At 49.9% G+C, this 27,365-nt stretch overlaps 1 protein-coding gene across 1 annotated transcript; it reads right to left on the reverse strand.

The window, feature by feature from the left end:
• Positions 1-341: 341 nt before the first annotated feature.
• Positions 342-27,365, reverse strand: PPP5C (protein phosphatase 5 catalytic subunit). Its single transcript, XM_077131364.1, has 13 exons — positions 27,184-27,365; positions 21,500-21,741; positions 16,460-16,607; positions 15,515-15,636; positions 7,027-7,092; positions 6,600-6,698; positions 5,832-5,937; positions 3,753-3,895; positions 3,544-3,631; positions 2,572-2,612; positions 2,283-2,461; positions 1,063-1,144; positions 342-910 (listed from the first exon to the last, which is right to left on the reverse strand). Exons 1-13 carry the CDS (start codon positions 27,302-27,304, stop codon positions 848-850), a joined length of 1,500 nt encoding a protein of 499 aa, XP_076987479.1. The 5' UTR covers positions 27,305-27,365; the 3' UTR covers positions 342-847.

Raw genomic sequence — 27,365 nt, forward strand, 5'->3', positions numbered from 1 at the left:
GACAGGCAATTCTAGGGCTCAGAGCACGCGCAGGCCTCCAACCCAGCGTATGTTCCTGCAGACACTCCCCAGCTCACGTGCCCTGGGAAAGGAGCTTGGCAGGAGCCTGCCCATAAAAACAGAAACCTTAGCAGAGAGCAAAGCCAGGCGGGCAGCCCGAGTGGGGTGACTGAGAGTTTCTGCCTCGTTGCTCGATGTAAAGAACCAACATGGAGACCAGCCAGTCCATCTCCCTCCACCCCAGGGCTTCAAGAGGGCGCCTTGGGTCCCCAGACCTTCTGGAGCTCCTGAGGAAGTGGGACCCTCACAACCCACAGACAGCCCCACCACGGGAGACAGGCTGACTTACAACAATGACTTTATTTTAACATATTTAATTACAGACGTAAAATGGCTGGGGAATGGGGTGGGCCCCAGCCTAGCCCCACCCTGGGGCTTCCAGGAGTGGGGGGTGCAGGCGAGGCTCCCTGATGACCCTCCTTCTGGGGGTCTTCCTAAGGCGGGGCCCTATTGCTTTAGCAGAGGGAGGAGCCATGCAAACGAGGGGGGCAAGGAAGCCTCGCGGCCCCACCCCACCCCAGCCGGCCTCCCTCCAGAATGCCCGGGCTGGGGCCCCAGCCGCAGCCACTCCACCTCCTTCCTGTCTGTCCAGGGAGCAGACCCTCTGGCCTGCCCCAACTCTGCCCCCCACCCCCTCTGCAAACCTAAAGGGGAATAAATACAAACTTTACAAAGTAAAAGGGGGTCCAACGTTGCCCTGGGCTGGGGCCTGCTCTGCCCCTCGCCGGGGGCCTGGGGTCTGGTGGGAAGCTGAAGGGCCTGGGCCTCAGGCTGCCCCGCGGCCACCTTACATCATCCCGAGCTGCAGCAGCGTGTTGGCGTAGGCCATGGGCTTGACGTTGGGGTGAGGCTGCAGGACCAGAGGCAGAGGGGATGGACTCAGAGACACACAGACTGGTTTCAGGGTAGTCCTTGCGCACGCAGATGCAGTTACCCCCCACCCCAATGACCCTCCTCCTCCACAGGGACAGGGGTGGGCAGGGGCTCCAGGCGGTGACTCACCACTGCTGTGAACTGGTGGAACTGGGGCCGCAGGTCAGAGCCCCGGAGATGGATATAAGAAGCTTTATTCCCCATTTGGTCGCTGCAGGGACAGGGACAGAGTGGCTGATGAGGTCAGGGATGGGAGTCAAAGGGGTAGGAAGGGTGAGGCAGAAAGGAACCACGGAAAGGGAGGAGAGGGAAGGATGGGGGAGAGGAGACATGAGGAGGCTGGAAGACAGGGGTGGCTGTGGGGAGAGAAAAGGAGAGAGGAAGAGATGGGGGAGGGGAAAGAGAGAGAGAGAGATGATGAGGTGGGGAGACACAGGGATGGAGGCCAGGACAGATGGACACTGAAAGAGACAGAGATTTCAAGACAGTGGAGAAAGATGGAGAGATACGAGAATGCAATAGACAGAGATGGGAAAGAGCGTGGCTCATGGGGTGGGGAAGGGGGATCCAGACGGAAGAAGGGGGCCCAGTGAGCACAGGCATGAGGAGAGGGAAAAGGGGTGGAGGGGAGGGAGGGAGGGGAGGGAGGGTGGGGACTAGGGTAGCAGAAGGCCACCTGACGGAAACAGTCACGGCCCCACCAAGGCAGGACTCCTGCCAAGACCGGGACCGGGAGCTGACCCAGCCTCTGCTCTCATGCCTGGAGAGTGGAACCAAGACAGAGGGCCACGCTGCGGGGGGCAGGCGCATCTGGAGGGGAGCACAGGAAATTCGCATGTGACAAGCTGGTCTCCTCAGGAAATAAAGGGCCATGGGAGAAAAAGGACAGGGAACTTTTGGATTAAGGGACTGAAAATGTGGCCCTTGCTTGGGTCCCACTTGGAAGAAATCAACTGAAAAAGGGTATTTTTAAGGAGCATGGGAAAACGGAACTCTTACTGGATTTGGGGATACATGGAATTACTGCCCGGTTTTCAACAGTGAGATAACAGCATGATGGTATGTTGAGAAAAAGTGGGTAAAAAAAAAAGTCTTCCTTTCTTTTAGAAACACTGATGGAAAACAGATGGAAGGACGTGAGGCCCAGCGTTCGCCTGAAAAGAATCTAGGTATTGGGTGGAGGGAAGAGGGAAGATGAAGAATGGTTCTGAGTGGTAACTGCTGAAGCTTGGGGACAGGAAAATGGAGTTCACTGTATTGACTCACCTACTCTTGGGTATCTCTGAAATTTCCATGATAAAAAGTTAAACAAAAATGAGGGCTGGGGCGGGGGAAGGAGGGGGACGTACCAGTAGTTGGGGGCAGAGAAGACAGTGACACAGCGGCCGCCGTGGGCCACCTCGTAGCCCTCGGCCTTGACCTCGTGGCTACGGATGATGTAGTCCAGCTGGTTCTCCTCCAGGAAGGCCTTGGTGACGTCGGGCCCAAACTGGCAGCTCACGCCCCGCTTGCTGACCGAGCGCCCGTTCTGGGAGCAGATGAGGGAGGCGAGGACTCAGGATACCTGTCCACCTTGCCCATCCCACCCACCCTGCCCACATCTTGCCCCGCCTGGCCCTGCTTCCCGGGCAGACTCACCTGCGGCTGTGGGTCCGACCAGAGCAGGTCACACATGGGACCTGTGAGGGGGCGGGAGGAGCATTAGGGGCCCATCAGGACGCCAGCGGCCAGCTGCACCATCCTCCTTGAGATGGGCCCTCACAGCTACCTCCTGGGCCAGCCTTGGGATGCACTGTAGACAGGGCTCTGAGACATGAGCCTTGATCTCGGGTTGGCCCTACGTCTCCCCTCGGATCCAGTCAATACCTAATCCTCTGGATTAGGTCGCTCTCTCCCGCTCAAGCCTTCCATAGCTCCCCTTGCTCAGAGGTAAAGACCAAGCTTCTCACCCATGCCTGGGGTGGGGTGGGGGGGCTCCACAGAACTGGCCCCAGGTGACCTCATGCCCAACTCCAACACCCCTAAACCACTCCCTGCCCATCCTGAAGCCACTCTGAACACACCTTGTCCTCCTCACTGCTCCTCCCCCGCCAAGGTCCCTTTGCCCCAGAACCCGTGCAGGTGCCTGGGGGCTCATGGGGGCGCCTCCTCCCACCAGGCGTCAATTCAAATGTCTCTGCCCCAGAGCTCCCCCTCCAAGCTCCTATCCCCTGCATCCATGGCTCCCCATGGCTGTGACCCGTGAGGACAATCTGCTCTGTCTCCATCACTGGGATGTGAACCCTAACACATCACTTGGGGTCAGTGAAGGACTCATGAGTAAATTATGACCAGCATGTTCTCCAAGTTCATGGCAGGCTATGCTCTGCACCATGTTAAGCAGTGTTCCCCTGCCAGGGTGGACCCACAAAGGAGGTACATAGGCCCAAGTGACAGGTGGGGAAACTGAGGCTCAGACTTGCTGTCCCTGCCAAGAACACAAAGCCAGGACTGGGGCCCAGGTCAGCTCTGAGTTCAGCTGCTTCTCTGTGGGACCCCTGAGGCTCCAGATGGGAAGAGGGTATCCACTGGCTCCAGCCTGGCCACTCAGCCACCCCACCCTCTATTCACCTGAGTCTGGGGGCTGCCGATTCCGCTCGATCTTCCGGATGTCATCCAGGGTGACGCCGTCCTCACTGAACAAGCCTCCGTGCATGATCTGGGGAGTGGGGGTGACAGAGCCATGAGGAAGGGGCTGGCACACCCAGCCCCATCTGTCCACCAATGGCCCCTCGGTGGTGACAGGGTAGGGGGCATGCTGGGTCTGGTGCCATGCTCACCAGCACTTTGCCGTTGATGCACTGGGCCAGCGGGAGCCACTCAAACACCTCGCTGAAGAGCTCGTACATCTGTGCTGTGTACTTGGCCTTCACCTCACCCTCAAAGCCGTAGATCTGGTTCATGTTGTCCGTCTCATGGTTGCCTGGCCAACAGTGGGAGGGACAGAAACCTCAGCCTCCTGTCCCAAGGGCAGCAGCAGCAGCACCCACAGCCTGGATGCCCTCAAGGACAGGCCTGCCTCTGGCTGGAGGAGAAACGTGAGGCCATGAAATGCTGGCCCCCAGCCCACAGACAGCAGCCACAGGAGGCAGAGCTGGCTATAACCCCAGCTGAGGGACCAGGGAAGGGAGAGTGCCCTGCTCCTGTGGGCCTTGGGTTCTTTCTCAGAGGGCCGTGCCTTGACAAAAATGAGTGCTGGACCCAGTCTACTGCATTTGCCAGCCTCGCCCTTCCTGCTCATGACCTTGCTCCTCCTGCGGATGCCCTGGGGTTTGGGAGAGACAAGTAGGGTGCCAAGAATTTGCAGAGCTAGCACCTCGCCTGAAGTGTCTGACCCCTCAGCCCAAGGTCTTCGGCAACACCCATGTGGCACTCAGAGGGCACCACTGACCACTTACCCTGCACCTGACCCTCTCACATGCTCGTCCAGGCTGGTACTCTGGATCTGCCTTCAAGGTGAGCAGAATCTATGCCCAGACCCGACCCTGCTCCAGCCCCACAGTCCCCCTGCAGGTGCCTGTGACGAGCCAAGGTAGCTCGGACCTCTCCTGGGCCAGAGCCCTCACACGCAATCCCTACAGCTCTAACACCCCCCTCCCTCCCAGGCACTTGGGGTAAAGCTTAGATGTGCCTAATACCCCTAGCCTCCACCCCATGCCCCTGCCCAGGGCATTTGTGCCTGCAGGGATCTCCCCAGTGGCCCTTCAGCTGTGCCCTCACCATATCCAGGCCTTTGACCCAATTGCACATACCCAGTAGGGCCTTCCTGGACCACCCGGAATAAGACTGAAGCCCCCACTCCCTACTTCCTTTCCCTCCATAGCTTCTATGACTTTCCAATAAACTAAGCACTGCACCTGCATCTCCTGCACACCGGCTGCACCAATCCCTCTGCCCCAGCCTGACAGCCCCCAAGGAGTGCTCTGTTCTCTGCTGTGCCCCAGGCCCTGACACGGGGCTGGCTCAGCAAAGGCTCAGGAAACCTCAGTTGGATGAATGAAGGACTGAATCTGCACCACAGGGTGGGTAGCTGATGCTACACTGCGCCCCTGTATAGAAAAGAAGTCTGAGGCACAGAGAAGGGGAGCCTCAGGCCTGGGTCACACAGAGCTGGTGCCACTGCCACCGGCTTTACCACTTCCTCTCCTCCTGGAGATGCCCCAACCCTGTGTCATTTTTTTTTTGTATATTTCTTTTATGGAGGAACAGGTAAAAGGAGGGAATTTGAGAAATCCCCATCCGCTACTCCATGCCCCTCCTCCCTTCCCTGGGGGGCACCCTCTGTGACTGACTCCTGCCGTCTCCAACGGGAAGCCTGCACACGGGGTTTGGATGCTCGCTTTCTCTGGTTTACCTGGATCTCTTCTGCCTCCTCTGGGAAAAAGCTGAAATGGCCCTGGAATCTTAGTGCCAGGTGAAAGCATGAGAGGAAGGGAACAGTGCCCCCAAACCATATCATCTTCTATTAACTGAGTACCTACTCAGTTATTCAGTAAATTAGTTACTTCACTGGAATTTCCTATGTGATCAGGGCCACCCAAGAGCCTGCTCCTTTGTGCAAATTTGCACCTTTGTGCACATTAGAAAAAAGTGCCTCTTCCTTAGACCCTTGACTGCCAACTGCCAATCAATAATGCACATACACATCCACACTGTCTCTGATGCAATGCTGCCCCCCTGCATGACGTCATTGCGTAGTGCCCAACGTGCCCAAACTTACAAGGTGTGTGATCATGGAGAATCCACAAAATAAACATGCTTTGATTATTATCTCCACTTTATAGAGGTGGAAGCTGAGGCTTACAGAGGGGAAGCAGGCTCTCGGCGCAGGGTCCCAGGTCCCACAGCCTCCTACTCACCTCTAAGTAGGTGGAAGTGATCTGGGTACAGGAGCTTAAAGCCGAAAAGGGTGAGGATCACTTCTACGGAGAAGGAGCCACGGTCCACAAAGTCACCATTAAATATCTGTCCTGCTAAGGAAAATATGGAGGAGGCAGACGATGGGCCAGAGGGGCCACTTTTCCCCACACCTGCAGCCAGCACCTTCTGAAAAGGGAGAACGGTCAGTAGGGCTCAGGATATCCCAGCTTTCATCCCACTCCTTGCTTTGTCGCCTCTCTGAATCTCAGGAGGATGGTGCTGAGGCCTCTTCCTGCCCATTTCCCAAGGAAACCAAGGTTCACGGGGGAGGGGGATGGCACTGGGTGGTCAGTCACCTTTAGCTCACCCCTGAACGTAGGCCTGAAGCCAAAGGGAAGAAGGGATACAGGTTCTCCCACCCAATCCTGATTAAGCCAGGTGGCCCCACACAGTGGCCATTTACCAAGCAAATATAATAATATGAGTAGTGTGATCTTGCAACAGCCCCATTTCACAGATGCCAAAAAGCAAGGGCCCAGAGACACGGAGCCACCTGCCCAAAGACACACAGCACAGGAAGATACAACCCTGGCCTGTCTGACCCCAGAGCCTGCTGCCCCACCCAAGTCTCAATGCTGGAGCAACCACTCAAAGCTTCTCCTTTTGCATATTCATGCTTTCTTCAAGGGCGGAGGCTCTTCTCCTTCCTGCACCCCAAACCCAAGGGAATGAAAGTGGGGGGGAGTTGCTCTTTTGAGGAAGGATACGTAGGGGTTGGTCTCACAGGGTAAACCGTTGAGCTCAAATATGTTGAGGAGGTCATAGAACTGGCCGTGGGTGTCCCCGCACACTGTAATCTTCTCTGTCTGGAAGAAAAGAGGCCACGGGAGAGGGAGGGGCCCAGAGAGAGATGTGGGGAGGGAGCAAAGGTGAGGGGAGGGATAAAGAGATCACGCCAGACCCAGAAAAACATGCAAGAGACACAGGCAGCAGACACAGGAAGGAAGAGGGTGGGACAGAGATGGAGACCAGGAAAGGAGAGACACAGCAGGAAAAAAGATGGGGGGGGGGGAGGAAGTGTGTGACCAAGGGCAGGACATCAGGGGGTCAGTGAGTTCCTGGGCTCCATGGCCCCTGCTCTGCCAACACACCCCACTGCCTGCCCGCTGCCCGCCAACGCCCTCTAGCACACACCTCTTTAAGCGTGGTCTCCACCAGCGTGCTCAGCTTGGACAAGACTTCCTTCACCTGCACCAGAATCTGGAAGGCAGGGCAGGCGGTAAGTGGGGCCCACTGGAGGGCCTGCCAGCCACCCTGTCCCTGGAGAGCTGGACTGCCAGAATATGCTGCTGCACTGGGGCAAGGGAGAGGCAGGGTCAGGGAGGACCAGACACGTGGGTGGCTGGCCTGGGGTGGAGGTCACCCCAGGGTCGGAGGGAAGGGTTCTGTGCCATTTAGACATGGGGCTTATTTCACATGCTAACCTAGATTCATGGCTCTTTAAAAAAAATAAGCAGAATCATGAAGAAATGCAGAAATACATTCAGACAGAACAGTTTACAAAACACTTGGCTTGGATGCTTCTAAATGTCAAATTCATAAAGATGCTTCCAAAAAAAGGCTGTGAGACTTTTCTAGAGTAAAAGAGACGAAAAAGACAGAATAACTCTACTCGTATGCGATGCTTCAATGGAGTCTGGATTAAAAAATGAAAGAAAAAATGGCTAGGGGGAAATGGAAGAAATTAAATTACATATCTGGAAGCATCAATAATACTATATTTTATAGACTAAAGATGTCTTTGAAAATGTTACACATATCTTCGAAAATGTTACGTATATTTTACCAATGTTTCCAGGTTTTGTGGGTGGCCCATGGGCTATTTTCATTAGAAATATTATCATATCAATGTTAAGTTTCTGAGATCAGATAACTGACTGTCATACAGAAAAATTCCTTGTTTTTGAGCTACAGGTTATGATGGATGCAACTTATTTTCAACAGTTCTGCCAAAGAAAAAGGTGTGTGTGTGTGTGTGTGTGTGTGTGTGTGTGTGTGTGTGTGTGTGAGTGAGTGAGTGATAAAAGGCTGAAATAAAGTAAATGTTAGTAATCGGTGACTCTAGGTAAAGGGTATATGGTGCTAAATGTGCTGCTCTTTCAACTTCTCTGTAGGTTTAACAATTTTCAAAATAAAGTTAGAAAAAAAAAGGGTTCAGATAAATAGAAGATGTCCACATCAGGTCAGAATGTACAAAATCATGAAAACACTGTCATTGTCATCCTAATGATGAGAACAAGCCAAATGATCAACAAAACCAAATCAGAAAAAAAAAAACCACACCAGCACCAAGGATCCACAGAAGCCTAAATTAATCAAATTGCAGGCAATGAGGAGCCCTCACTTGGGGAAAGAGACCTGTGGCTGCATTGGTTTGGCAGTGTGGCAGGAGGAAAGGACCTGCTGAGGCTGGGAGAGGAGCCAGGAGCCAGCGGGAGGTTTATGGCTGCTATGAGCTGGTGTGACAGATGAGAACCCCAAGGAGTCCCAGCCACAGAACATCTCTGTCTAGCCTGTCAGTGCTCTCTCTTGGCCTTCAAGGAAGGCTGGGCTTGGGGATTCATGGTAGAGGGACCTTCCAAGGCAGAAAAGTGGGGGCAAGATGGAGAACCATGAGAACTCCCCAGAAGCTCAAAACATTGGCAGTCCCTATGAAACTTATCCCTGCAAAGGATAGACTAAGCCTACTTAAAATTAGGCCTAAGAGTCACCCCCCAGAGAACCTCTTCTGTTGCTCAGATGTGGCCTCTCTTTCCAGTCAACACAGCAAGTGAACTCACTGCCTTACCCCTCTACGTGGGACATGACTCCCAGGGCTGTAAACCTCCCTGGCAACATAGGACAGAAATCCTAGGAGGAGTTGGAACTTGGCATCAAGGGATTGAGAAAACATTCTCGACTGAAAGGGGGAAGAGCGAAATGAGACAAAATAGTGTCAGTGACTGAGAGATTTCAAACAGAGTCGAAAGGTTATCCTGGAGGTTATTCTTACGCATTATAGAGATATCCCATTTTTAGTTTATGGTGTATTAGGGTGGCTAGAGGGAAGTACTTGAAACTGTAGACCTGTGTTTCACCAGCCATGTTTCTTGAAGATGATTGTACGATGATATAGCTTTCACACCATGACTGTGAAAACCTTTTGTCTGATGCTTCTTTTAACTATGGTATGGACAGATGAGTAAAAAATATGGATAAGAAATAAATAATAGGGGAAACAAAGGTTAAAATAACTGAGTAGACTGAAATACTAGTGGTCAGTGAGAGGGAGGAGTAAGGTGTATGGCATATATCAGTTTTTTCTTTTTTATTTCTTTTGCTGGAGAGATGCAAATGTTCAAAAAAAAATGATCATGGTGATGAATACACAACTATGTGATGATATTGTGAGCCACTGATTGTAACCATGTCAAGAATGTATATCAAGAATGCTTCATGTTTGTTTGTTGTTTACAATACAAATATTAAAAAATAATAAATAAAAAAAATAAAAAAACAAACGAATAAAAACATTGGCAGCCAGACTGAAAAACACAGAGCTTTCCCACAGTTCCTAAAGCTGGTAACTTCAAATCATAGAGACATCCCTGGAATTTTGCCAGGGCTAAGATTCCAAGTTCTGCTGTAGAGAAAGTCCTTATTCCACCCAAAAAAACATTTCAAACCAGGAGTGAACTAACTGCAACTAAAGATGCACTTAAACTTTAGATAAGACCAACAAAACCACCCACACTAGCAACTTGACAGAAGAAAGGGTGCACCATTTTCTGTGCAAAGTTTATTTTATTTCTATTTCTACTGTTTTCTTTTTTACACAAAATGTCCAGCATACAACAAAAAATTACATGGCAGGCACTTGAAAAACAGACAGTAGAAGCCGGCCCAGAGATGCATCAGATGATGGCTCACCAGAGACTTAAAAAGAACCATGATAAATATGTTAAAAGAGCTGGTGGAGGGCGGGCCGCGGTGGCTCAGCGGGCAAAGTGCTTGCCTGCTATGCCGGAGGACCTCGGTTCGATTCCCGGCCCCAGCCCATGTAACAAAAACGGAGAAACAGAATACAAGAAAATGTTTAAAAATGTTTCCCTTTCTTCCTTCCTTCCTTCCTTCTATCCTTCCTTCCTTCTCTCTGTCTTTCCTTTAAAAAAAAAAAAAAAAAAAAAAAAAAAAAAGAGCTGGTGGAAAAGGTGTGCACATAGCGAATTCAGAGAGAGAGACTAAAATTATGAACAAAAAAGAACCAAAAGGAAAAACTAGAAACAAAAAATACGGTAACAGAAATAAAGAACTTATTCGATGGGCTTAACAGCAGTTAGAAAAAATCAGCAAACATTTAAGACAGTTCAACGAAAATTATCCAAACTGAAACAAAAAGAGGAAAAATGGAAAAAAAAATATGGACAGGGTATTCAAGGTCTTTGGGACAGTATCTCATGATCTAAAAAGTACGTATATGGATTTTCAGGAGGAAAATAGAGAAAGAATAGGAAGAAGAAATATATAAAGAGATCATGGTCAAGAACCTTCAAGAACTGATGAAAAGCTTAACCCTACCGATCTAAAAAGCTCAGTAAATGCCAAGCAGGATGAACACAAAGTCACACTAAGGCAAATCGTAAGTCAAACTACTGAAAATCAAAGACAAACTCTTGGAAGCAGTCAGTGAAAAAATAAAAGAGGATACATTAGGATATATTAGTGGAACAAAGATTTAAGTGGTGGCTAAGTTCTCATCAGAAAGAAATGGAGGCCAGAAGACAATGGGAAAACATAAAGTGCTAAAAAAAATGTCAACCTAGAATTCTATATCCAATACAGATATCTTTCAAATATTATGGCAAAATAAAGACACTTTTGAGGCAGACAGAAGCTGAGAGAATTAAGCACCTGCAGAACTATACTGCAAAAAATGCTCAAAGATAAGTGTTCAGGCAGAAGGGAAATGATACCAGACAGAAGCTTCTCAAGGAAAAACAAGGAGCAACAAGGTAAATACATGGGCAAATAAATAAGACATTTTAAAAAAGTTAGTGGATGGTGAAAAGGGGGAACATAAAAAAGAAAAAGTTATTTCATATATATATATATATATATATATATATATATATATATATATATAGAGAGAGAGAGAGAGAGAGAGAGAGAGAGAGAGAGAAAGACATATACGTACATTTCTTGAAAGATTTGACAAAAGAAATAATGATAGTGCATTTATTATGGGGTTTATAACATACACTAAGGTATAACAAGAGTAGAGAGTTTAGTACGAAGTAAAAGGAATTATACTGTTATAAGATTCTTACACTTTTCATGAAGTAGTCTAATTTATTTGAAGGGAGAATAGGAGAAATTAAAGTTGCATATTGTAATCTCTGGAGCAGCCTTTCTCATCAAAGTTTCTGTGAAATATAATTAAGCCCTACAGGAAATATGCTGAGTGACTATTTTTTTTCAATTCTCCCAAAGAGGATACATAAATGCACAGGAGAGAAGTTAATTCATTGCATATAATGGATGCCTAAGGGTATTAGGGTTCAGTTCTCTCAAGAGAGGCTAAGTTGAGAAGGTCTACAGTAACCAATAAAAACATAACAACTCCCCTTAACACCCACAGAAGATAAAATGGAATACTAAAAGATCCTTGATTTAGATACAAAAAAAGTTAAAAAAGGAGGAACAGAGATGGGATATTAAGAAAACAAGTAACAAGATAGTAAATTTTAACAAAACCACATCAATAATTATGCTAAATATAAATGAACTAAATATCCCAATTAAAAGGCAGAGATCCTCAGAATGGACCAAAAAAAGGATGACTCAACTATATGCCATTTACAAGAAAAATATAAAGATGCCGACAGGTTGAAAGTAAAAGAATGGGAAAAGCTGCACTTTTCCTATATGCAAATACTAAGTATCAGAAATTTGGTCTATTTTACTAACAGGAAAAGAGTACTGCCAGAAGCAAAGGACATTTTATAATAATAAAAGAGTCAATTCATCAAGAAAGTATAACAATCCTAAATGTGAATGTACCTAATAAAAGAGCTTCAAAATACTTGAAACAAAAATTGACAGAGCTATAGGGAGAAATAGGAAAATTCACAAACATAGTTGGAGTATTTAATATCCCTCTCTCAGTAACTGATAGAACAATTAGTAAACAAATAGGACATAAAAGATTTTTAACAGTGATATCACCAACTTCATCTAATTGACATTTATAGATGTTCTTATTCTATAACCAATGACAGCAAAACATACATTACTTTTCAGTGACACTGCATGTTCACCAAGATAAAACCTAGAAATACCCAAAACTCAAATCATACAGAATGTTATCTGACCAAAAGGTATTAAATTAGAAATCAGTAACAATAAAATACACAGAAAATTCCTAAATATTTGAAAATTAAACAACACATTTTTAAATAACTCATGGGTCAAACAAGAATTCACAAAGCAAATTTGAAAAAAATTCTCACAAAATAACGAAAACGTATCAAAATTTGTAGGATGCAGCTGAAATACCGAGTAGAAGGAAATTTAGTTTTAAAAATGTGTATAGAAAAGAAAGGTGTAAAATCAATGGCTTACACTTCCACCATAAGAAGTTATAAAGGGCAAATTACACTCAAAGCATGCAGAAGAAAGCAAAGAAAAAAATGAATAAAAATCAATGATAAAGAAAAAACAACCAATAAAATTCAAAAAAATCTAGACCATGTTCTATCTAGGTAGTAAGGGATAATTAATTTGCAAAGAACGAATGCTCTATGAAACTATTCATGAAAAAATGCTGAAAAGTGAGTGACATTCTGGCATCTAAGACATCAATATAATATATCCTAGATGGAATTGAATAGTACCAACTAGTAACAATTACTCAAAGAATTCTTATTCTCTCCAAAATTGTAATCAAGTAAATACATTTAATAAATATCTATTAAAAGTAAAAAAGAAAAAAAAGAATAAAAATTACTGACAGAAAGAAAAACAGAAATTCAACAGAGTTAAAAGTTGGCTCTTAAGGGTGAGGGGTGCAGGGTTACTTTGGGGGTAGAATTCTTGCCTGCCATGTGGGAGATCTGAGTTCAATTCCTGGTCCATGCACTTCCCCCAAAACAAAACAGACAAAAAAAAACAAATAAAAAAAAATTCAACAAATGGTGCTGCAATAATGGGATACTCACATGGAAAAAACACTGAAATGTGACCCCACCATACAGCATACCAAAAAAAAAAAAGTTGGCTCTTAATGAATTAATGATTATTCCTGACTAATGGTTATTTATTAATAAAATATTGATAAACTTCCAGCAAGACTGAGCAAGGTTTAAAAAAACCACAAATCATCAAAATCCAGAATGAAAATAGGAGCATCGTTTAGACTCTACAGTTATTAAAAGGATAATAAGAAATTATAAATAACGTTTTATGCTAATAAACTATATAGCTTAGATGAAACAGGATGTAATTCACTACATTAACATCATTAAGGCAAAAAAATTCAGGATCATCTCAATCGATGTAAAAAAAAGCAATGGGCAAAATTCAATGCCCTTGATAAAAACTCGCAGCAAATGCAAATTAGAAGGGAATTTCTTCAACTTGGTAATGGGCTTCTTAGAAAAACCTTCAGCTGACATCATACTTAATGGTAAAAACATTGAACATCTTCCCCTAAATTTAAGGACAAGAGAAAAAATGGTTCAGAAACTACTATTCAACTATGTACTGATTCAATGATACGAATAAGAAAGAAAATAAATAGCCAAGCCACAAACTGGGAAAAAATATTTTTAATACATATACCTGATAAAGGACTCATGTCTGGAATACATAAAGATGCTCTACAAATAAACAATAAAAAGACACATAATCCAATTTAAAGAATGAACAAAAGACCTGAACACTTCACAAAAGAATATACAGAAATGGTGAATGAACACATGAAAGAGTGCTCAACATTACTAGTTATTAGAGAAACAAGTTAAAATCACAAGAGATTATTTTACACTCACTAAAATTACTAAAACAGAAAATTCTGAACAATACCAAATGTTGGTGAGGATGTGGAGCGAGTAGAACTCCCACACTGCTGGTGGGATTGCAAAATGATATGACTACTTTGGAGTTAAACATCCATCTACCCTATGACCCAACAATTGCACTCCAAGGCATTTATTTATCCAGGAGAGATGAAAACATATGTTTCCCAAAAGACCTGGATGCAAAAGTTTGTAGCAGTTTTATTTATAAATGCTTAAAACTGGAAACAACCCAAATGTCCATTAGCAGAGAACAGCATAAACAAACTGAAGTACATGTACAGGACGGAATATTACTCAGCAATGAAAAGGGAATGAACTACCGATGCATGCCATCTGCATGTATGACTCTCGTTACATTATGTCAAGTGAAAGGAAGCCAGACACAAAAGACACTAATCTTGTACAACATTTATATAAAGTTCAAGAACAAGCAAAAAAAATGTACGGAGGTGAAAAGGAAGATCACTGGCTGCCTGTGAAATCATACACAAGGGTACTTTCTGGCATGACGGAAACATTCTGTAATTTGTTTGGGCAGTAGTTACGAAGACATAAAACTATCAAAACTCATCTAATGAAATACTTAAGATTTGTGCATTTTTTTGGCATGTTAATTGTATTTCATTAAAAACATCCAGGAAAACAAAAACAAATATGCTCAGGGACTTCCTTCTCTTCTCTCACTCTCATCCACACGGTCACCATTTGAGTTAACCTGCACAGAGCACTACGTGTCAGGGTCTGTTCCAAGCACTTGACAGGGATGAAGCTGTCAACCACCCTAGGTGGAGGTACTGATTATCTCCATTTTACAGAGGAGGAAATCAAGGCAGAGAGGTGAAGCCACCTGTCCATGGTCACTCAGCTCAGAAGTAGAGGAGCTGATATTTGAACCCAGGCCATTTAGATCAAATTTAACGACTGGAAGCTTCCCTATCACCTTCAGATGGGGCAGGTGAAGGCCTGCTGCCTTCTCAACCCTGCTTGTCACCTGCCAGGCACATCGTCATATGTCTATCAGCACGGCTTACAAGAAGCCCTATGTCCTTACCCCACGAGCCAGCAATGCCATCCAGATGGGAAACCAGAACCCACGTCTCAACCAGCTCACCACCCCATGCCCAGCTGCCTTCCTCGGAGCCTAGAGGTAGGACAAGCACCAAGCCCTATACCTGCAACAGGCAGCCACACTGCATTCGGCTGAGACACCAGGCTCAAAATTCAGTAAAAGGCTCTTCCGTGTCCTCACCTTTGACTCAGACAAATCACCTACCCTCTCTGGTCCCTTGACTGCACTGGTGAACAGCAATGCCTGCATCTCACCAAACTGCTGGGGGCACTAGAGGAGACGAGGTGGTGACCCTTCCACATGGGGCCCATTGCACCACACGTTCAATGAACAGTAGCTTATAATCATCTCTCTCCTCTCATTCTGTCAGAGAACCTGAGGCTTAGGGCCCACCACCTCAGAAGGCACCTGTCCTTTACAGCTGAGTTTAGATGCAGCCAGCACTGTAATTCTAGCTGGGCTTATAGGTAGGTGTAGACCCTGACAGACGTGTTACCTGGTAGGCGCACTTCCGGTGCAACTTCTTCTGATCCTTATACCACTGCATGAGCTCTTTCATGAAGGTGATTGTCACTCTTCCATCTTCCAGCTTGGGCCCACTGTACTCATCCTCAATGGCTGGTGTGTGCAGGGGGAACAAGAGTCAGTGGCCACAGCCATTGTGGTGGAAGGGGAAAGGGAAGATGGGGGACCTCTCCCAGGGGTGGGGCAGACATGGCTCTGGACCTGAGAGGTCAACAGAGGCGTGGGGGATAGAGTGCATGAAGATTCCAGTCCCCTCCCAGGCCCTCTTGCAGCCCCTCCTTCCAGTCAGGTCTGGCTCAGGTATCACCTCCTTCCTGACCTCCCTGCTTAGCAGAACCCCCCCTCCTACCTCCCTTCTCCCTTGCCCCTAATTTGATTTTACAGCACTTATCCCCCTTTAGTCACTTGTTGACTCATTCATCATCTTTCCCCCCCACTGGAACATCAGCTCCCTGTTTGGTTCACAGGTGTATCCCCCAGGCCAGGAATAGTGCCTGGCATACAGTAGGTGCTCAATAATTACCTGTGGAACGAATGACTGAATTTGCTAAGCGCCTAGAGGACTTAGAAGTGAATCAGACCCGGGAGGCCACGGAGGGGCTGGCTCTACCGCCGGTGGGAGGGGCAGACGGCACAGAAGCCGGTGGGGAGCTCGGGCCTGGGGGGGAGGTGGGCAGGGGTCAGCGAGATGGTGGGCTCACGGCTCACCCACCTCGCCCAAACTGGGGAACCAAGGCCCAGCTTTGGACTGGGGCATTTCTGGGAATGCAAGGGGAGGAGCAACAGACAGCAACGTTGGGATGGGCCCCCAAGCCCACCCCCACTACCAAGTGGGTGGGGGGTGGAAAGGGCCCATCAGGGATGCGGAACATTCTGGGCAGTGGTGGGGCTGACGGAACACCCAGGCCTGACTCACTCATGCTCTCAATGTCGAGTGAATCCACGACGGAGCGCTTGTGCTCGTCACCCGCAATGGCCCGCTCAAACGCCTTCTGCTTCACGATCTTGTTGCACTCCTGGTATTTCATTTTGGCGTCTTTGTCATGTGGCTTCACCTTCACCACCTGGGTGGGGTGGGGGAGGTGTCAAGGCTCAGGCTGGGGACAGCCCGGTCTCCCCTCCCTCTCTCAGTCCTGTGGGGGGCCTGTCTGCAGCTCTAGGCTCTGGGAGCCTGGACACTGAAGCCACCATGCACCTGTGGTGAATGGGGGACCCTGAATCCCCAGGCCTCAGTATCTGCATCCACAGATGGGGCGTAACAGCTTTGCCCACAGAGCTGTGGAGAGAGGAAATGAGGGAATCCATGCAGTGTGCTTGGTAAGTCTTGGCTCTGACCAGTGTAAAAATAAAAAGTCCCTAGCCAAGGACCAGGCACTCAGCTTCAGTTCCTCAGGGGAACCAGAGCAGGTGTAGGAGCGTCTGCCCAGGCACAGTCAGTGAAGCCCACTTCACAATATTGTTGTTATTACTGCCACTAAGGTGGGTGAGGGCGTGAGAGACGGGATGGGGGACAGTTCCAAAACCGTAACTAGCCTGCTGAACTCTTTGGACGGGCCAAGGACTGGCTGGGTGACTGGGACTCTCCCAGCCTCAGTGTTCTCTTCTATAAAATGGACCGTAATAGGCCCACCTGCCAGGGCTGTTGGGAGGGGCTTGGCAGGCAGCGGCCAGCACTGACCGGTGTCACGGCCCTTGTTCAACTTGGGCTTTCAGGGAGACCTGGGACACATGACTTCCCTCAGTTTCCTTCTCTGAAGAGAGGTGAAGACTATGGATCCCACATCCAGGCGGCCTGGACTCAAATTCCAGCTCTGCTGACTATCAGTTGAGTAACAACCATGAGCAGCCTCAGAAGCTGCTGTGAGGATCGGAGGGGAGAAGCCTTGTAATGGGCATGTGGCAGGGTCAGGCCAGTCGCTTCACATTGGCATCAGCTGTTCCTTATCCCCACTTTGTTGGTGCTGTGCCAGTTAGACGAGGTCACACACATGAGCACAGGGCCATGGCCCAGAACGTTTCTCAGTAAAAGGGTCCATCCTCTTCCCTCTCCCACCTTCCACCCACTTCCTGCAAACTCCGATCCACCAAGCTTGGAAGCCAGACAGAACTGGATTCAGATCCTGGCTCTGCCATGGACTGGCTACGTGACCTGGAAAGTGAAGTCACCTCTCTCAGGTCTGCCCATGCCCTGGCCTCAACAGGAGTGGTGACAGGGGCAGAGAGGGAGTGCCAGGACTAGCCCTCAAGGGGCAGGGGAGCTGGTGGGAAGCTTGGCAGAGTGGGTCAGAAGCCTACTCAAAGATATGTGCTAACTCCTGAGGAAGTGTCCCCAGCAGGGGGTGAGGTCGCCTATCCTAGGAACTGGGTGCACAGACCAGACAGAGGAGGAAGAAGCTGGGTAGCGGCTTCCTCCGTGTTTGGGCAGGCCCAGGGTAGAGGCATCCTGCCAGGTGGCTCCATCTGGGTTGTAGATGTGGTGGTAGAAGGGGGTGGGGTCACCAGACATCCCTTGGAGTCCTTTCCAATGGGGAGAGGTTACAAGTCCACACCCCAGGATGAGGTCCAAAACCACCACTTGCCCTGGCCCTTGGGCCCCACCCACCCCTCCGCTTTCTCTGTCTGCCTTGTACCACACAGCCAGACCAAACTCACCACCCTCCAGGTAAGCACCTCCAGGCCTCTGTATGGGCTGTCCTTGTCCCAGCACATCTCACTTCCAACTCCAACTCCTTTCTAAGTCTTCCTCTTCTTCCAGGTCTCAGTCCTGCCATTCCCTCCTCCAGGAAGAACCATGGGCCTCCAGACTGACTCAGGCATTTCCCCCTGAACTCCCCTGCCCTAGCCCTGGGTTCTGCAGGAACAGGGTCTGTGTCCCCCAGTGGAATGTGTTCTATTAGGGTAGGGCCAGGGCTCCAGCCCACTTTTGTATATCCAGCCGTGAATCAATGAATGACTCAGTGTTCCTCTGAGTCCCCTATTGTCAGGAGACTGCAGGCTGGGAGGATGGAGGAGAAATAACACAAGGCGAAGGGGGTGGGAAAGGAACAGTGACAGCAAAAAGACCCGGCTAGTTTTCTGAGCACCTACTATGTGCCTGGCCTTGCTATAAGCAACCAGCTCATTCATTTTATCCTCAAAGTTGCCCCTGGAAGTAGTGCCACCACGCTCCCCATGTGACAAGGGAGTAAACGGAGGCCTGGGAGCGGAAGTCGCTGATGTGAGAAGGCAGGAATCCAGACTCTTGCAGGGCAGCCATGCCCCAGTCTCGGTCCCAATGCCAGTGCACACACTGGGATGCTTTCCCAAGCTTCCCCTCCCCCTGCCATCCCTGGCATTCAGCACTCAACACCCCTCAGGAAGCCTGTGGGGCTGGGGCCCAGGATCTTCCAGGCAAGAGGCCCTGTCTCCAAGCCTCCCTCAGTTTTTAGAAAGTAGAGATGGTTGCCAATGGCTCTACAGGGGCCAACGTGAGAACTCAACACCGGGCTGAGCACAGGGCCCACAGTGAGTAAGTGCTCCTTCCAGGGCCCAATGCTGTTGCTGTCACTGGGAAAGTGGAAGCAGCACAGCTGGGAGCCTTCCGACTCGAGAGGGGCTGGCTGGGTCTTCAGGGGCTGAGGCCTGCTGCACCACAACTGACATCTGAACTTGTCTTTAAAGAGTGGTACCTGGATTTTGTCAGTGCCAACATCCTAACTGGGACACTGCACAGAGCTGTGTGGATGTCACCACTGGGAGGACGGGTGAAGGGCACAAAGGATCTCTGCACTATTTCTTACTACTGCACAGGATTCTACTAGTGTCTCCAAATAAGAAGTTGCTTTTGTTATAAAAGCGGTATCTTCAGCTGAGAGAACGCACTGGCAATAATGACAATGTCTGAGTTGCCTTAAGAATAACACAGCTTTACCATCACTACCCAAAGCACAGGGGGCCAGATGTGGGTAGGAAATGGAAAATCTTGGGGTTTTCAAAGGGTGACGTAGGGCAGATTCCCAGGGGTTCGGGAGCAGCACCCAAAATCACACACAAGCATTTCTGAAGCAAAAATCTCTGATCGGTCACACCACAGGGGGCAATCAAGGCTGTCCCAGCCTCTTGTGGGTTCATGTCACATTTTGCCACCAAATGAGTGGTCCAAACTTACCAAAAGAACTCTGTCAGAACTGCTTGGATTTGGGAGCTGAGGGTCAGGAATTGTGGACCCACAGTGAAAGCCAGATCCTGCTGAGTGCTCCTGATCTCGGTGGGCCCACACAGCCCACGTGCGGCAGGGATTATCACATTATCCACGATAATGTCGAATCATTGAGGCCGCTGATGGCACTGAGGGCTGGCCAGGGGGCAGGTCCTCTCCTAAGGGCACTTGTCTCATTCTGTCCTTACTGTGCCACCATGAGGTGAGGTCTACTACTCTTCCATTTTACAGACAAGGCCACTGAGACCCAAGCTGGCTGGGAACCAGGCTGAGACAGGACGGCTCTCCCCCAACCCTGGCTGAGGGAGGGCTCTTCTGTTTCAACTAAGGGCCCATCTTGACCCTCCTCCATGATCCCATTTCCTGGTCACAGAAGACAGAGATGACGTGTCCTCTGTGAAATCACAGTATCTGCTATAAGCAGGCCTCCAACCACAGGGACAGCACATGGATTTGTGGAGGGCAGTGGGGAGGGGGATAGGCTCTGGATATAAGAGCAGCAGCCTGAGGGCCAGACCCCTCTGCCCTGGCCATGGAGCCTGATAAAAATGCATTGGAATGAAAAGAAGAGAGGGTATCAGAAAGGAGAAGGGCTGAAGCCAGAAGGCCCATGGACAACCACCCCAAGGCCACCCAGAGAGCCATGGAGATCTAAATACCGGGTGGCCCTGCCTCAAGCCTGTAAGGGCTCTGGATCCCCCAGGCCCTCCGTGGCATCCACAAGGCCTGGGGGTGAAGCTCAAGTCTGGTACACCCTCAGATGGTAGGAAGGGACCACCCCAGCTTCAACACCCTGCCTTGTTGAATATGAGGATTTAATCCCTAGGACCGGTGGGCAAAGACCCTGCCCCAAACCTGTCCCAGCCTCCTCTTGTCTTCCACCCTCACCCACCTTCTCCAGACCTCCCATCCCACTGGGAGCCCTGCAGGAAACTCCTCTGTCCAACCCAGGGCAGCCCTTCTGGTTACTCATTAGCTAGTTGTCCAGCCCCAATAACCTTTACTCACTCCACTTCATTAGCCCCACAGCCACCCCAGGAGGTGGCCAATGACTGCCCTTGACACCATTTTCCAGATAAGGACAGCATGGGAGGAGCCTGGCCAGGAAATGGATTGGGAGTCGGACTCCTCACAACTTCACTCAGCAAACCCTCCCCCCAGCCTCTCCCTCCAATTTGACCCTTGGCTCTAAACTACCTGCACCCTGACCTGTACCTGGCCTGAAGTCCACTCCCACCCCAGGCTACTGGCCTAGAACCCCAGCCTCTGGCTTCTCAGGACCCCAACCCCATCCCCGTCTGCTCTTCCTCTATAGCATATCACTGCATTCTATTTTCTTCAAAGCACATATCCTCACCTGTAACTTGCTACCTATTGAATGCTGTGGGTTTTGGAAGGGCTGAGGCACACCTGCTCACCAACAGTGACAACAGCAATCAGAATAAAGAATCCCTAAAGAATACCATGCGCCAAATCCTATCCTCAGTGCCTTAAAAAAGAAACTCATTCCTCAGAGAAATGGTCCTAATGGAAAGTAAGGCACAGAGAGGCTGGGTAATCTGCCCAGGGTCACACAGCAAGTGATGCAGAGCTGGGAGGTGAACCTAGGTGGTATATTCCAGGCCGGGGCCCCTCGCTGCCATTTGTGAGCAAAGCTATAAAAGGCCTCCTCACACGCCCCTCCCCAGCTGTGTGACTTAGAGACTGCCTGCCCCCCCTCAGTCCTGAGGTGCCCACCCAGCCAGTTGTCCAGCTCACCGTCTCGTAGTCACGCAGAGCAGCCCGGAACTTGCCCAGTGCCATGTTGCTGGCAGCCCGGCGGTAGTAGCCCTTGATGTATTTCTTGTCAATCTCGATGGCCCGCGTGGCGTCAGCCAGGGCATAGCCATAGCACTCAGTGCGCAGGTAGGCCAGGCTGCGGTTGCCGTAGTAGATGGCATTGCTGGAGTTCAGCTCGATGGCCTGGCTGTAGAATTTGATTGCGTTCTCGTAGTCCTTGGCTGGGGAGGCGGCGGAGGGGGAGGCATGAGGTAGAGCTGCTGCCACCAGTAAGAATGGCCCCTCAACTGGGTGCTGGCCCAGCTCCCATTTACAGACGGGGAAGCTGATGTCCAGGGTCAAGCTAAGAAATGTTTCTTCAGCCTGCCCCCTCTTCCCCATCCCCATCCCGACAATGCCATCCTAACTCAGGCCTAGTTTAAAATCACCCCCCCCCCAATCAATAACTGTTGTCCAGCATACACCCTACTCCCTCTGCTACAAATAAGCAAACCCAAGAAGGGGGTCAAGTAAGAGAACAGGAACCAGAGAAGGAACCTACTTAGACCTTCAGGAGAAGAGCACATATCAGTAGAGACCCAAAGGAAGCAACATGTGACAGGAGGAACAACAGCAGGTGCAAAGAGCCTGAGGTGAGAGCGAGGCTGGCGTTTGGGAACAGGGAAAGGCTGGTGTGGCCGGGATGGAGTAAGTGGGGAAGGGTAGAGGAGGTCGGGGAGGCTGGTGGGAGCAGACCCCACAGGCCCTGCAGCTACAGTGAGGACCAGACTGAAGTTTTGAGCAAGGAGGGTTCTGAGCAGGGGAGTGACAGGCTGTGATATCTGGCCATGGGGAAAAGGTCACTTTTTATCTGGAATGAGCCATGTCTGTGCCCTGCACTTTACATCTCTGTGGTGTAAGCACCACTCAGATGCTCGGATTACAGATGAGAACTGGAGGTTCTGCTCAAGGTCAAATGCCAGGCTGCCCATAGCAGAGTCAGACCTGGAGCCCACCCCCACCCTATCACATGCCCATTCAACAGGCAGGAGAACCAAGTCATGGAAGGCTCCCCCAAAACAAGAGGATCCCTGAAGCCAAGTCTTGGAGGATGGGGGAGTCAGTGGCAGCAATGTTCTGGGCCAAGGGAACAGCACAGGTAAAGGCCCAGGGTCGAGAGGGAACAGAGTGTTTGCACCATTCTCACTGTGTTCTTCCCCCAAGGCAAACCTTTCCTTGGTCCCTGGTCTGTGCTCTCAGGAGAGAGTCTGTTTTCATTAGAGCTGACACGCATTGCACTTCTCTCATTCAGCTGACTTCCTTGACCCCAGCCCTGTCTGGGGACATAGCAGCCCCTAGCCTTGCTTCCAGGGCTCCCAGTCCCATGGAAAGACCGATTTGTCTCCAGAAAGTGAGGACCAGGGTGGGCAGGGCTGGGCACCCCAAAGGGGATGCTGGAGCAGAGACCTGGAGAATGAGAAAGTGAGTCAGGTGAAGAGAATTGAACAAGAGACTTTCAGGCTCAAGGAATGGTTCTTGAACAAATAAACGAAAAACAAAGAGAAAGGGAGTGAGTGAGATGGATGCTAGAGAAGGGAGAAGTCAGGTCCTGGGGATGTGGCCAAGAACAATATAACAATAGTTCTTCTGGCCAGTCTAACTCTTGCAATCTTTCAAATAACTCAGCCATCTCCTCCTCCAGGAAGCCCTCACTGACCCCTCCATACTAAATGAGATGCCCCAGCCCTGCCCACTCTGGGTCATCACTGTTAGGTAAGGAGTGTGCCCAGTACGCTAAGCCCGCGGAGGCTGGGGTCCATTACTTTCCAAAAACAAGCAGGGACAGAATCCGGCAGTCCAGCTCAGACTGACCCTCCCAGGAATGCCAGGGCCTTTCAGGACTCCTATCCACTTCCCAGAGGTAGACAGCCAGCACTCTGGATGGATGAGGGGTTAGTCAAGTGCACGTGTGGCATCCCAAAGCCCAACACATGGCTCTGCTGACCCTTAACACAAGACCTCAACTAGCGGCCTCCCATCTCTGAGCCTCAGTTTGCTCATGTGAAATTCAGGGATGGCAATTGGCCTGCCTCATCAGGAAGCTGTGAGGTTCATCTGAATTCAAGTATGAAAAGTGGCTGCAGCAGAGGACATGATCCACCCACACACGTAAAATGAAAGGAAGAAGAGAAGGGACAGGAAGGAAATTGGAGGGCCCTGGACGACATGCCTCCACTGATGAGAATTATAATATATCCCAGCTATTCTATATGCTTTACAGATATGAATGCATTTAGTCCTTGTAACATTCTCCATTCTAGAGATGAGGAAACTGAGGCAGAGAGAGGTTAATTCAGGTGCCCAGGGGCAATGCAGGGTTTAAAAGAAAGAAACAGGATTGGATCCCAGGCAGCCTGAGCTCTTAACCGTGGCATGCTGCCTCTGCACTTCCTCTCTATAAATTCTTATCTGGGGGTCTCCCTGGCGGTTAAACACAGCTCCCTCCCTCATTATACAGAAGGCCCAGAGAGAGGATGAGAGTTGAGTCACAGCAGATGGACCTGAGCTAGGGACCCAAGCTCTGCTCCCCAGGGCCTGAAATGGGCCTAAGCTCCCAGAGGTGACCCAGCCATGGGGAGAGGGGGTCTTCTGAGCCCTTGCCCAGCCCCTCTCCCTACAGGATGGCTTTGAGTAAGGACTCTGAAAGTTGGAGCCAAGCACATGGGGAGGAAGGAGGGGATATCCGCTTCTGCCGCTCACATACACTCTGACCTTGACCAAGTGGTTTCACTCCTGAGCCCCAACTTCCTCTATAAAACAAACAGGGCTGCTCCTGCCCACCTCCCACAGCCCCAAGGAGGATTAAACAAAGCGATGTACCTGGCGCTGCAGGGGCTCAATTAAAGTAAGCTGTAATTATTCTTTTTTATTGTTATTGTTATTCCCACAGTCCGGGAAGCAGGGACTGGTGCATGCCCTTGCCTGCCAGGCAGGAGGCGGTTCTCCTCCATGCCAGCTCAATGCCAGGTACCTCTGGCCTGCCCAGTCCCAGGGCTCCTGACAGCTGGATCCCAGATCCTGGGGGGGGGGGGGGGGGGGAAGGGGGGGGCAAGGTGCCCCTGCTGTTTCCCACAATTCCTAGGTAACCTCAGCATCAACTCCATACCCACTACTCCTCCCATGTCCCGTTTCAGGGATGAACCCACTTTCCACTGCATCGCCAAGCTGGAGACGGGGCCTCGTCCCAACCCCTCATACCCAAAGACTGGTTGTCACCATGTCTGGTCGAATCAGCCTCCTGAACGTCTCTCAAACCCACTCACTCACTTCCAACACCTCTGCCCTGCCCTAGTCTGGACTCTCTCCTCTCCTGCTCAGGTTCCTGCCCCAGCCTCCTTTTTGCCCTCCCAATTTCCAGACCTGCTCCCTCCACATGGCAGCTAGAGAGATCTTTCTAAAGCACAAGGCTGACCCTGTCCTTCCTCTGCCCAGACACCTGCCATGGCTCCCCAGGACCCCCAGCAGAAAGCTCAGGCTCCTCTTTAAGACTCAGCAACCTCACCAAGAACTACTACCCCTCCTACACTCCAGCCCCCTCACCTCCCAGTGCCAGGCTCTGCTCACCTTTGGGCCTTTACCACCCGGTTCCTTCTGCCTGGAGGGCCACTCTCCTTTCCTCTGAAACACTTGAATCAGTTTCCAGGTCTTCCCCTTTGCCCCCCTGATCTGTGTACCACCTCGCTCATATGCCCTCCTGGCCTCCTGATTTTGTCTTACCCATGTATTCATTCTCTGCAAAGCAGTAGGGGGCCTTTTTCAAATGCTCTTTTCAAACCATGTTGCTCCTCTGCTGAAAAACGTTCCAGTGCTCCCCATGCCTTCAGGATGATATCCACAACCCCAGACCCACCAGTTCCACCAGTCCCACCTCCCTTTCATTGTTCCAGCCTGACAAAACCTCCACAGACCTAGAATTTGTTTCTGTGCTCATGAGAGGCCAAGTCCTCCACTAGAGTTCTAGATCTCCCCTTACTACCTTTCAGTTGCTTGACTGCTGGAAGTCTCCCCTCTGAAATGGATCATAGTCTCTTCCATCCTTAAAAAAAGCAGACTCCCTTAATTCCACCTTTTTCTCCTGCTCGATTTCTCCACTCGCCCTCAGAACCAAAATACTTGAACACTTGCCAACATTTCTTGTCTCCACTTCCTCAGCTCCCATTACTCTTCAGTGCCCTCCTAGCTAGATGCCACCCTACCATTCCCCAGAAATTGCCCTTGTCAAGGTCACCACCAATGTCCACGGAGCCAAAACTCATGGTCAAAACTGAAGGTCAAAACCTTGGCAGCATCCAACCTAGGGCACCAGCCCCTCCTTCTGGAAGCATTCTCTTCTCAACTCTTAGCCTCCCTGACATTTCTTTCCTGGTTTTCCTTCCGCTTCACTGGCCACTCCTTCTCAGCCTCCCTCTCACTCTCAGTATCAGAGTTCCCTGGGTTTGGTTCTAGGCCCCTTATCTTCTCAGACCCTCCTTTTTAAGCGACCTCATTCATTCTCAATCACATAGATTGTGCTCAAATTCCTCCTCAGCCCAACCCTCCAGATTGGCCAATCTACATTCTCAATGTCTCCTTTTTGATAGCTAAGTAAAATTCAAGCTAGTCTTTGCAATGATTTACAAGAATCTGCATGATCTAGACCCTAGCTTAACCTCATCTCACATCAGCCTCCCCCCTAAACTTGCTAAAGCCCCTTGCTACACTAGTCTGTCATTTCTCACCTCAGGACCTTTGCACATGCTGCTCCAGCCACCTGGAACAATTCTTTCCATTTCTCCTCTCCAAGTTTCAACTCAAATGCTGCCTTCTCAGTAAGACCTTCCCTGACCACCCTGAGTAACCACCCTTATTCTCTACTTCAGCACCTTGTTGGTTTTCTTTCAAAGCACTTATCACAATTCACAACTATTTTACTTATTTGCATGTTTACTCAATGTCTGATTCTCCTGTTAAATCATAAGCTGCACAAGGACAGGGTTACATCGGTCTCAACTGCAGTTCTTTCCCCAGAGTCCAGCATAGTCCTTGGCACACGGCAGGTGCTCAATATATCTCTTTCCTAAGATCATAAATCATACTATCGTTGGGGTCCCTACTCTCAGGGGACCCAACTCCCCTTTCCTTGAGTCACCAAATCTATTTCTCTGCCCACTTACTACCTATTCCCCGCCCCCCACTTCCTTCCTTTATTGGGACCAATCACCCTGTCCCGCCTTGGTGGCAGCCAACCTCCTTTTTCCACTCGGTAGCGCCATCACTCACCCGGCACATGTCAGCGCTTGGTAGCGCCCTCTTCAGGTATCACCATCAGGTAGCACTTTTCAAAGGCTCACCATCTGGTAGCGCCCTTATTCGCTCTCCCGCCCCACACTTGGCAGCGCCCGCCTTAGTCCCCCCACTAAGTATCACCCGCTTTGTACACCACATCTTGGCATTACCCTCTCCCTCAAAAGCCCCCTACGTCGCCCCTTGGTAGCACCCATACTGGGCCTCCCTACTCCTGTCCACTTGGTAGCGCCTGCCCGCGCCGCGGCTCCGCTCCGCGTTGCCATGGTTCCGCGCGGGCCGGGTAGCCCTCCGCCTGGGCCGCTCTCCACCCTAACTTGCCCCCTCCGGAGCGGGCGCACCTTTGAAGTAGTCGTTGGCTTGCGTCTTGAGGTCCTCTGCCCGCTTCAGAGCACCATCAGCCGGGGGCTCGTCCCGGGGGGGATCAGCACACTCAGTCCGCTCACCCTCCGCCATCGCCATGCCGCAAAGCGACCCCCACCTTGGCAACGGCCGCTAGCGGCACCCGGCTGAACCGTCGCGA

Source organism: Tamandua tetradactyla, chromosome 16 (genome assembly GCF_023851605.1).
Source record: "Tamandua tetradactyla isolate mTamTet1 chromosome 16, mTamTet1.pri, whole genome shotgun sequence".
NCBI classification, from domain to species: Eukaryota; Metazoa; Chordata; class Mammalia; order Pilosa; family Myrmecophagidae; genus Tamandua; species Tamandua tetradactyla.